Source organism: Camelus ferus, chromosome 17 (assembly GCF_009834535.1).
Source record: "Camelus ferus isolate YT-003-E chromosome 17, BCGSAC_Cfer_1.0, whole genome shotgun sequence".
Taxonomy (NCBI): Eukaryota; Metazoa; Chordata; class Mammalia; order Artiodactyla; family Camelidae; genus Camelus; species Camelus ferus.
The window spans coordinates 20,443,614-20,456,390 of NC_045712.1; the positions used below are offsets into that span (position 1 = coordinate 20,443,614).

Consider the following 12,777-nt stretch of genomic DNA (forward strand, 5'->3'; position numbering starts at 1 on the left):
TAGTCAGAACATCAGACAAAAAACAAATGAAAAAAAATAAAATCAATATAAGAGACTTATGGGATAATATAAGATGTGCTAATCTACACATAATAGGGGTCCCAGAAGGAGAAAAAAAAGAAGAGGGGGTCAAAAACGTATTTGAAGAAATGGCAGAAAACTTCTCAAACATAAAGAAGGAAACAGATATCCAGATATAGGTATCCATTCAAAGAAGATGAATCCAAGCAGACCTACATCGAGACATTATAATTAAAATGGCAAAAGTTAAAGAAAAATTCTAAAAGCAACAAGAGAAAAATAGTTACAAAGTTACAAGGGAACCACCATAAGGCTATCAGCTGATTTCTCTACAGAAATGTTGAAAGCCAGAAGAGACTGGCAAAATGTATCCAAAGTACTGAAAAAGTAAAAGCTGCAACCTAAGATACTCTACCCAGCAAGATTATCATGTAGAGTAGAAGGAGAGATAAAGAATTTCTCAGATGAGAAAATCTAAAAGACTACAGCAATACTAAACCTGTCCTGAGAGAAACATTGAAATTTCTTCTCTAAATAGAAAAGAAACAAAAATCTTTATGGAAGAGAAAATCAAAATTGGAAACAAAACAAGAACGACAATGAACAGCTAAAGAATATACATGAAGATGTGAAAGAGGACATCACAATCATAAAATGTGGGACAGGGGAGCTAGAAGATGTAGATTTCTTCTTCTTCTCCTCCCCCTCCTCCCCCTCCTCCCCCTCCTTCCCCTCCTCCTGTTTTTTTGTTTTTAGGAATGTGTTTGACCCTATATGATTACCCCCATAAAGCAAGTATAGTAGATATAGTAATGTGTTAACATACTTGAAAAACAGGGCAACCATAAATCAAAAACATAAAATACTGTCACAAAACCCAAAAAGAAAGGAACTCATGCATAAAACAAAGGAAAACCATCAACCACAAAAGGAAAAATGAAAAGAAAAAGAAGAAACAAAAAATACAAAATCAACTGGAAAGGAAGTTTTAAGTTGGCAATAAATCCCTACCTATCAATAGATCTTCCAGACAGAAAATTTATAAGACAACAAGGATCCTAAATGACACAATAGACAGTTAGACTTAATTGATATTTTCAGAACATTACATTAAAAAAAAAAAAACCCAGAATATATATTCCTTTCAAGTGCAAACGGAACATTCTCTAGGATAGATCACAAATTTGGACCCAAAACAAGCCTCAGCAAATTAAAGACAATGCAAAATATTTCAAGCTGTTTTTTTTTTTTTTTTACCACAACAGCATGAAACTAGAAATCAACCACAGAAAGAGAAATGAGAAAATAACAATTGCATGGAGACTAAGCAACATGCTACTAAAAAACCAATGGGTCAACAATGAAATCAAATAGGAAATTAAAAAATTACCTTGAGACAAATGACAATGAAAACTTAACTATAGAAAATATATGAGATGCAGCAAAAGCAGTCCTAAGAGGAAAGTTCATTGCAATACAGGTCTTTGTCAAAAAACAAGAAAATCTCAAATATGCAACTTAACTTATCACCTAAAATGATTAGAAAAAGAACAAACAAAGCCTAAAGTCAGCAGAAGGAAAGAAATAATAAAGATCACAGAGGAAATAAAATAGAGATTTAAAAAAATAGAAAAAATTTATAAAACTTAGAGCTGATTTTTTGAAAGAGTAAACAAAGTTGATAAACCTCTGGTCAGGCTCACCAAGAAAAAAAGGAAAAGGACACAACAGATAAGCAACAAAAGAGAAACAAATTACAACTGATATACAGAAGTACACAAAATGTAAGCGAATACTATGAACAATTATATGCCAACAAATTGGATCACCTAGAAGAAATGGACAAGTTTCTAGAAACATAAAGTCCACCAAAACTAAATCAAGAAGAAGTAAAGAAATAAATAATTTGAAAAGACCAATCACTAGAAGTGAAATAGAATCTGTAATAATAACTAAAAAAACTCCCTGCTAACTAAAGTTTAGGACCAGATAGCTTCCCTGGGGAATTTTTTTAACATACAAAAAAGAACTTACAGTGATTTTTATCAAACTCTTCCAAAGGACTGAAGAGGAGGGAGCACTCCCAAACTCATTCTATGAAACCATCACCCTAATATCAAAACCAGACAAAGATACTACCAAAAAAGAAAACTGTAGGCCAATATTGTTGATGAACATAAATGCAAAAATTCTTAACAAAATATTAGCAAACTGAATCAAACAACACATAAAAGAGATTATACACTACAGTCAAGTTGGATTCACTCCAGGGTCACAAGGATGGTTCAATATATGCAAATCAATCAATGTGATATTCCACATCAACAAAAGAAAAGATGAAAACCACATGGTCATCTCAATAGATGCAGAAAAAGCATTTGATAAAATTTAACATCCGTTCATGATAAAATCTCTTGCCAAAGTGGGTATAGAGGGAACATATTTCAACATAATAAAAGTTATTTACGACAGACCCACAACCAACACAATACTCAACGGTGAGAAGTTGAAAGCCTTCCCTCTAAAATCTAGAACAAGGATGCCTACTCTCACCAGTTATATTCAACGTAGTATTGGAAGTCCTACCCATAGCAATCAGACAAGAAAAAAATGAAAGGGATTAAAATCAGATGGGAAGAGGTAAAATTGTCACTATATGCTGGTGACATGATACAATATATAGAAAACACTAAAGACTCCATGTAAAAACTACTAGTGCTGATAAATGAATTCATCAAGGTAGCAGGATACAAGATTAACATACAGAAATCTGCTGCATTTCTTTACACTAACAATGAAATGTCAGAAAATGAAAGTAAAAAATGATGTTTTAATATCATATGAAATACTTAGGAATAAACCTGACAAAGGAAGTGAAAGACTTCTTTGTAGAGAACTATAAAACATTAATTAAGAAATGAGAGATGATTTAATGAATGGAAGGATGTTGCATGCTCTTGGATTAGAAGAATTAATATTTTTCAATGGCCATACTACCCAAAGCAATCTACAGTTTTAATGTGATCCCTTTGAAATTTCCCAGGACATTTTCTGCAGAACTAAAACAAATAATTCTAAAATCTATATGGAATCACAAAAGACCCATAATTGCCAAAGCAATCCTGAAGGAAAAGAATCCAGACTTCAGACAATTCTACAAAGCTACAGTAATCAGAACAGCGTGGTAGTGACACAAAAACAGACATGTGGATCAATGGAACAGAATAGAGAGCCCAGAAGTAAACCCACATACCTATATGGTCATTTAGTCTTTGACAAAGGAGGCAGGAGTATACAATGGAGAAAAGACATTCTGGTTGGCGAGTGGTACTGGAAAAGCTGGACAGCCACATGTAAATCATTAAAGTTAGAACACTGTATCACACTGTATACAAAAATAAACTAAAAATGGCTTAAAGACTTAAACATAAGATAGGACACCATAAATCTCCTAGAAAGGAAGATAAAACATTTTCTAACATAAATCATAGCAATGTTTTCCTAGGTCAGTCTACCAAGGCAATAGATATAAAAGCAAAAATAAGCAGATAGGACCTAATTAAACTTAAAAACTTTTGCACAGCAAAGTAAACCATAAAAAAAAAAAAAGAAAAGATAACCTACAGACTGGGAGAAAATATTTGCAAATGATGCGAGTGACAAGAGCTTAACTTCCAGAATATACAAACAGCTCATACAGCTCAATAACAAAACACAAACAACCCAATCAAAAATTGGGTCAAAGACCTAAACAGATGTCTCTCCAATGAAGGCGTACAGATGGCCAATAGGTACATGAAAAGATGCTCAGTATCGCTAATTATCAGAGAAATGCAAATCAAAACTACAATGAGGTGTCATCTCATACCTGTCAGAATGGCCATCATTAAATGGTCCACAAATAATAAATGCTGGAGAGGGTGTGGAGAAAAGGGAACCCTGCTACACTGTTGGTGGGAATGTAGTTTAGTGCATCTGCTATGGAAAGCAGTATGGAGAGTCCTTAAAAAACTAAAAGACTTACTATATGATTCAGCAATACTACTCCTGGACATATATCTGGAGGAAACTAATTCGAAAAGATGCATGCACCCCAATGTTCATAGCAGCACTGTTTACAATAGCCAAGACATGGAAACAACCTAAATGTCCATTGACAGATGACTGGATAAAGAAGCTGTGGTATATTTATACAGTGGAATACTACTCCTGTAAAAAAGAATGAAATAATGCCATTTACAGCAACATAAATGGACCTAGAGATTATCATACTAAATGAAGCAAATCAGAGAAAGACAAATATCATATATCATGTTATATCCCATATTATATGTGGGATCTAAAAAAATTACACGAACTTATTTACAAAATAGGAACAGACTCATAGACAGAAAACAAATTTATTGTTACCTAAGGGGAAAGTTATATATATATAAAACAATCACTATGCTGTACACCATAAACTAACACAATATTGTAAATCAACTGTACTTCAATAAAAAGTAAAATGAAAGAACTATACTCTAACTGCATGTTGACTATTAATAATGTAAAAATTCCAATTTTAATCATTGTTTCTATGATTGCATGTGTAGCGTTGCTTCTCTAATTACATTTAAAGATATTAATATTTCTTAAACTTGTATTTTTTTCCCCACTTGTAACAGGTTGTGCAATGTTAACATCAGGTGATGCAACTGTCCTTTAGGTGCTTATATATTACTGGGTAATAGTAGGGAAGGAAACCTGACCTTCAAAACAGAAATGTTTGGTATTCCCAAGAGCCCCGTATAGAGTTATTTATAGACCAGTTAATGGGAAATCAATTTTATCCGTCTTTGAGTTGGTCTTAAAACAACTGTTTTCTGTTTTCTCTTATTCAAAAAAATGCCAAAGTACTTATTAGCATTTTGTTTCCCACTGTTGCATGTATTTGATGATCACGATTTATGTTTATTGTGCTCATTTCTTTTCCCTGCCCAAATGGGAGGAGGAAGGAGAGACATTTTAATTCTGGGTCTCTAGCCACCAGCACTGTCTCAAGAGCAGTGATAACAGTGAACATTTATTGAGCACTCATGTACCAGGCCCTGTGCTTTATGCTTTATGGGAACTTGTTCATTTGATGAGCATCTTATGTGGTCTTTGTGCAAACCGTCTTAGTTACAATGATTCTTTTCTGTTTATGGATGAATAATTTGATGCTCAGAGTACTTAAGTAATTTGTCCAAGTGACATAGGCTGTCATAGATAGATGCATAATTCAAAACCCAGCTTATCACTACTGCTGTTGGAGGCCCAGACAAATTTGGTGATTTTTCCCCAGATCGTGTAATTAGTTAGTAGCAAAGCTGGAATTAGAACTTAAGTCCTTAACTCTCAGCTCACTACAATATTCCAGTACTGTGCCACCTTACAGTATTTGTCTGTAATGAAAACCAGAACTCCTTCTTGCTTACAAAAGCAACTGTCAAGAGGGCTTTCTCATGTATACTGTTCTTAGTATTATGAATCTTGGCAAAATGTCACATATTACCAACCAAAGTAGCTTCTACAGTTATCACTGACAGTGCATCTGTGTGAGGATCCCAGGATTCTGGTGCTTTGGTACTTAAAAAAAAATCACCTATCAATAATTTCTATTAGCTATGTGCTTATTTTACCCTAAAGGGGAAAGCCTAGTACCATATGCCTAAATACTAATTTTTTATACCTTTCTTAACAGAAGAATTCTCCCACAGCACACTTGGGCCATATGTTTTTAGCCAATGCATGCTGTTTGTCTTTTCACACACGTGATGCAGTCTATGGAAGGTTTGGAGCCACAAGGAGTGCTGCACATCCTGCACACAGGATTATGGAAAAAGGGATCAGAGAAACTGCCCTTAATATTTGATTAGGAACAAACTGTAAAATGATAAATAGGCAAATAAAGCCACAGCAGAAGTAGAACAGGCCAACTTGTCTGCAAAGAAATTCTGTTTTCTTTGAAAGAATTATGTAAAGCCCTTGCTTGAGAAGGAGTATGGATTTATTAAAAAGAAGTTCAAGACTTTTGGGTATAAGCCAATTCATATTTTTATATAGCTTAGAGACAGTTTTCATAGCAATGAAATCTTACACCACTTTATAGTACAAACCTTTATCATTTTCTGTTTTTTCCCCATAGTATGGAAAAGAGCTTAAGGTCACAGATTTTTTTCAAATCTGCCAGGAACTCATATTTTCCATGTTTTGGGGATAAGACATAGTAGATTCTAAACATCTGGCTAGTCCCTATTTAAATAATTGTGTGTTCTATGTGCATCATACATATATAATTGTATTTTCATTCTATTTACCTTTTTGTGTTTTAGACATTCTGAAATCTGGATTAGATTCTGACTCCAGTAGCTATTGGAAGTCACTCTCCTAAACATTGGCTAAAGCAAAGTATATTCCCCCCATCCCCTTTTCCACATAAACTCAAGTATGGCTTGGTTTCTTATATTTTCATTGTTCTCCTTTTTTCAAAATTAAGTGACTACGGGAGCATATAAGAGTTGTGCAAAATGAAGTGCTATAGTATTTTTAGAGCAGGGGAGACTTTAGAATTGGCTGGAGGAAACCTCAATTTTAGACCCTGGCCCATATTTGCTAACAATGTGATTGCAGTCAAATCCCTTAAGCCAGCCCAACTTATTCTTTTGTGACGTGGACATAGTGCTGGCAGCTTTGGAGCAGTATTGTCAGACAAGTGAGCTGGTGGACATGAGGAATTTTGAGTTTTGCGGGAGAGAGCAGGACAGAGTAGTCTGAGGTCAAGGCTACTCTTCCCACTCCTTTCCCCACCCCCACCTGCCTGTCTCTCCCAACCCCCAAACCTAATTACAGCAAAGCAAAGAGGAATGGAAACTGTTCTCCTTCATTGTTCTGTGCTAACCATTGGGTAAGACAGTTCCTCTTCTGGACCTCTCATCTTTCTGCTTATATTTCACTCACTATTTATTGAGTACCCATTATGTGCTAGAGTTGGGGATATGATACAAATTTGGTTCAGAACCTGCCCTCGAGAAGCTCACTTTCTCAATCTTTCTCTCTCTTTCTCGGAGATTTACCTTACTTTTTTTTGTAAGCACAGCAATATTTAGAAAGATATACTTTTACCTGACTGTTGAGTACTAGGAGGGCCTATCAGAAAATGTAGCCTGCCGTAACATGAGAAATAGAAATCGGTATGGCCTCATTTATTGTCTGAGACTTGGAATGAGGTGGACAGACATATCTTCAGCTCTATTCTGTTTACCTGTGTTTAATGGACAGACCAATGATACTAAACTTTTTTCCTTCTGTGGACTGGAGATGCGGCTAGCCTTTATTCTCCAGAGCACAGTTCAAAGTGCAATTAAGTGTAGGGTGGGGAAAAGATTAAAAAGAACTGGGTTAAAGGCCAGGTATTAGGATAAATGTGATGCATTCTATTTGCACTCCAACCAGAGTGACTGCAGAGAGTAGCCTAGATGCTTGTTGTCACAGCTGCTTTGCTTCCCTCATTGGTGTCCTCAGTGGTCAGCTGTGGAGAAGGGAGTTTGCCTGTTTAGCTTTGCTTCTTTGAGGACAACTGGAGAATGATCTCACAATCAGGATGGTAAGTAAAAAGCTTTCTGAATATTCATCCAGCCATAGACTCACTTTTGTGCTTGAGGGGAATTAGTTTTGTAACAGACAGCAGTTACTCCTGTGCTCTAAGTGCCACATGGATAGCAGCCTGATTGGGATCCAGGAATGAAGTTGATCACCTGGTGCTGTCCCATCCAGATGTAGATGAATGTTGAAATGGCTTCTCTCTCCTAATGTGCAGTGGAGTGGAAACAACAGAAGGAGTGGTTGAGGCTTTGGAAAGTTGAGACCACAGTGATGACTGGGAGATTCCAAAGAGATGGTCCTAGAACAAAGTCTTACCAGTTGCTGGTTTGTAGGTACTTGATGTGTATAACAAGCTGAAATGATACTTTTGATTATTGATCCAGTGAGGTTTAAGTGGCTGCCTTAAAAGTAATGTGCTTTCACAGTTGAGAAGTGGAAATTGATTGAATCTGAAGGAATTGAACAATCAAGGATGGCAGGAAACTGAAAACTGTGCACTTTTTTTTTTTTTTGAAGTCTTTTGACCCTTAGAGAAAGTGCTTTGGCCTTGCCAGAGTTTTCACTTATACTATTATAACCTGATCTTTTAGAGCTAGTTCTTAAAAAATTGAACTTGTCTTCTAATAGCTACACAGTAGCCGTTACTAATTGCAAGGACTTAGAAAGGAGGTCTCAGGAAATTATTCTTGGAGTGTCCCATGCTATTTAACTATTGGATGGGACAAGTGATGCAGAAGTGAAATGATTTAAGCTGTCTGTCATCCTCCCTGTAAGAGACACCACTGCTGTCTCCTTAGCTGTCAAAGCGGAGAGCCATCCCTTTTTGGTCTACTCTTAGGATTATTAGAATACATACCAGGATGGAGTCCAGGATTCCAGAAACTAAGATTCTGGCTTTAGTACTGTGTGTGTGCTCTTGGGTCTGTCACTTAACCTGCATGGATCTGATTTTCTCATTAGTGAAAAGAAGTTAACAAGCTGATCTTTAAGATCTCTTTGAGCTCTAAGAGTTCTTACTCCATGACATCAGCATGTCAGGTGGATTTTCTCTTTCAGAATGTAGATTTTTGTGCTGTTGTCACAGCAAAATACGCTAGCCTACGCTGATTGATATAACTGATTACTGTCTACTTGGTACTTTTTAGAGCTTTGTATGTATTAACTCACTTAATCCTAGAACAACCTTATGCAGTAGGATTATTAGTCTTACTTTGTTTTTCACAAATGAGGAAACTAAGATACAGAGAGAATATTTTTTCAATGGGTTATTTATTAAAAGTACTGTTATTATATTTTGAAATCATGTATGTTAAATATCCAACTAGAGATGTATATTTGACAAATAATTTATGAAACTTAGGAGTTGAGGGAGGGAAGGAATGAGAGAGAGAGAGATTGTTTAAAAATCCCTCCCCATCCTATGAGCAGAAGGATGATCATTGTTCTATAAGGTGCCTTCCTTTTGCTCAAGAATCCCTTTTTAGAAACAAAGAGATTCCTCCTTAATTTAAATATATTAAAAGGGAATGAAAACTAAATGATGTGGAAATTTTTGAACACTAAGTTTTAGATTGATCATCAGATTGTGTTTGGTCATGCTGAAGTCATTCGGTGACTAATAAAATGATTACTTGGAAAATAAATTTTGCTTCTAAATAAATGTACAACCTGGAAGTATCCATTATGACAACCTCTGAGTGATGAACAGCTTGGTAAGGGTGGCTAATTTTTAATTTTGAGAATTGCTATACCTGTCATAATTGCCTACCTATTTGCTCTCACTCCTCTTGTTCACCTCCCTACTCTTTTTTTTTAGCCATCCTGAAGTATTTGTGCCAATTTAGAGGTCAGATGATGCAGTGGTTCATGCAGAGGTGTTGGGGTCAGACTTCCTGGATGAACACCTGGCTGTGCCACTTACTAGCTGGGTAACTTAGTGCAGGTTACTTAACCATTCATCCGTTAAATGGAGATTATAACAGCAACTGTCTCACTGGGCAGTTGTGAAGGTTAAAGAAGCGTAGAACTGTGGCATGTGGCAGGGGCTACACAGATTTTTGCTGTTACTGTTCCTTAATAGATCTGGTCTGTCTTTGCTTCTGGGCTTTTATACTTTCTCTACTCTTTCCATCATTCCTCATGGGACTGACTCTCATTTATTCTTCAAAACATAGTTCAGTGGTAGCTCTTGGTTTGAGGTATTTTCTTACATGTCTCTAGCCTGGGTTACATCCTCTCTGCATTTTCAGCCACCTTGCTATGACTTCTCTTGTATTTCTATTATCAATTCACTTGTTCACATGGACTGGAAGCATGGACCATTTCTTTTCCTTTGTTTTCTTTTCTTTTTGATATTTCATATGTATGAGGAAGACACTGGGTAGTTGCATGTTGAATGGATAAATGGACTGATTCTCCTTTCTATTCCTCTCTCCCTCTCATTCTTCTTTTCTATTTCCTTTCCTTCCTTTCTACCAAACTTCCTCCTTCCTTTTGCTCTCAAACCTGGCACTTGATGCATTATATTAGATATTCCTCACAGGAATCCTGTGAGGTAGGTATTATGATTATCCCTGTTTTGCAGGTTTGGAAACAAAGAATCAGGGTAATAGGCACCTTGCTCATCCAAAGGGGCAGCCCCCTTTACAGAGTTATCTTCCGGTGTTGCAGTCTTTGCTTGAAGCATTTTGGCTTTTTTTTTTTTTTTGGAACTCCCTTCTGGCTAGTTTATGAATCACATAAGAAAACCAATCTTATTTTTGGTCACTTTCAGAAAAGATGACTTCCAGTCTAAGCATCCTGATTCATCATGTTCGTCTCCACATAAACTTAAATTGTCTCAAAAATCCAAGCCACTTTCAAAGGATTAAGATTTGGCATTGTCAAGAATGTTTAAATGACCCGAAGACAGTTGCACACTCCCAAGGGGCTTGGCAGCAGCCATATCACTAAGCTGAAGACTGTTGATACTCATGTAGACTTTGTTTTGGTGTAGTTTAGGGATGGGCTGCTAGTGGAGGAAGGTCACATGACCTTATAATCCTACCTGATGTTTTCTGTGACAGCTTTATTGAGATATAATTTATGTATCATACATTTACCCATCTTAATGTAAAATTCACTGGGTTTTGGTGTATTCACAGTTTTGCAACCAAAACCACTAATTCCAGGACATTTTTATTATCCCCAAAAGAAACACCACACTCTTCAGTAGTCATCCTCTGTTTCCCCTTCCCAACACCCCTGACAGTCACCAATTTATTTTCTGTCAATGGATTTGCTAATTCTGGATTTTTCCTACCAATATAATTATATGACAGTGGTCTTTTTTGACTGGCTTCTTTCACATGGCATCTTGTTTTTAAGATTCATTCATGTTGCAGTGTACATCAGTATTTCATTGCTTTGTATATCTAAATAATACTTCATTGTATGCATGTATCATGTTTTATTTGCTCATTCATCAGTTGGTTGACATAGGTTATTTCCACTTTTTGGCTACTATGAATAATGCTTTTATGAATATTTGGATGTGAATCAACTATTGAATGGATAAATACAATGTAGTATGTCTCTATAATGGAATAATGCTCGTCTATAAAATCAATGAAATACTGATACATGCTACAACATGGATGAACCTTGTAAGTGAAAGAAACCACTTATTGCATAATTCCATTGTTGTGGAATGTCCAGAATAGGCAGATTCATAGAGAGAGAAAAATAAATTAGTGTTTGCTAGGGCCTTGGGGATAGGGAGGAGTGTGGGGAGTGACTGCTGAAGGCTACAGGATTTCTTTTGAGGATGATGAAAATGTTCTAAAATTTATTGTGTTTATGGTTGTACAACTTTGTGAATACACTAAAAACGGAATTTTGCACAAGGGTGAATTATGTTTTAAAAATTCATAATCAGTACATATATACCAATTGCTTACTCTGCATTCAGTACCCTGTGAGGCACTGTTGCACAGGACTTAGAAAGAGAGTGCTCGTTCCTTGTGCTCTAGGAGTTTCTCAGTGGATGTTCCTAAATATAAAGTTGAAGTGGATTCCGATAAAGAGTTTAGTCAGTGCATCACTCGATGCTAGTTTCTGGGTACAGACCACACTCAGAAAAATCTCAACTCCTCTGAGTGTCAGCTGTGGGAATTCAGAAAAATTTCCAAATGTGGACTGCTCCAATATTTATGTATGTATCTTAGACATGGTATTATCCATTACTTGCAATACTGTGAGTTCTTTGCAGGCAGAACCTATGTTTAATGTCCATCTTGATTCCCACGCTTAGCCTTGTGTCTGCCCTACGGACAGGAGAATGTGTTTGGTGAATGGATGAGTGACTATGTTTTGGAAGCCCCTTGGTTTGTTGCTAGGACGAAAATGCCTTCAGCTTATAGCTGCCTGCTCTCATCAGCCTAGGGGTTACTCCTGTGGAGAAAATGTTGCTGAATTCACCAACTGTCCTCATGCAAGGGTTTCTTTTCTCACAACTGATAACTATTTTGTTTCTCTGATACTTTCACTGATTTTGGTTAAAATGGTGACCTGGAATGATATGTGAGTACATGTGGAGTATTATGCTTTCCTCCCTGGTAATATACCCAAGACATTGGGTTTCTGGGTCAGTGAGATTTAGGAACACAAAAGAAGAAATAACCCTCACTTTTTTTTTTTAAATCATGCTTATCAGGCATCTCTGCTATAGATTCTGTGTAGCTTATTGGTCTTTACTGTAATATGAAATTGTTTTTTTTTTTTTCTCTATGAAGATACTTTATGTTGATTAAGTTCTTTCTGTTAAATATCCTTCACTTGCACTGGACTTTTCTTTGTGTTGATTTTTGCTTCATTTTTTTTTTCATTTCCCATGCTGTTCAGTTACTGGATGCCAGAAGAACCAAGGTTTGTCCACTCTTTGCAGCTTGTTGTTTTGCTCTTCACAACCTCACCTCCTTGTGTGTGTGAGTGTGTCTGTCTCTGCATTTGTTCCCTTTTGCTTGCAGATGCAGTAATCCTGTTTACTAAACCTATTCACAGTTCTATTTGTAAAAATAAAGTCCTCGTTTGTGTCTACTTGTAATGGAAGCTATTATTTTTATTTTTAAATGGACATGCATTTATCACAGA

General features: G+C 36.2%; 1 protein-coding gene across 1 annotated transcript in view; it reads left to right on the forward strand.

Moving 5' to 3' along the window:
- Positions 1-12,777, forward strand: part of ERC2 (ELKS/RAB6-interacting/CAST family member 2) — an 875,889-nt gene that overhangs the window by 140,931 nt on the left and 722,181 nt on the right. The window contains exon 3 of the mRNA XM_032458251.1: positions 12,529-12,552. Within this exon, the coding sequence (XP_032314142.1) occupies positions 12,529-12,552 (24 nt within the window). The remainder of the gene's footprint in view (positions 1-12,528; positions 12,553-12,777) is intronic.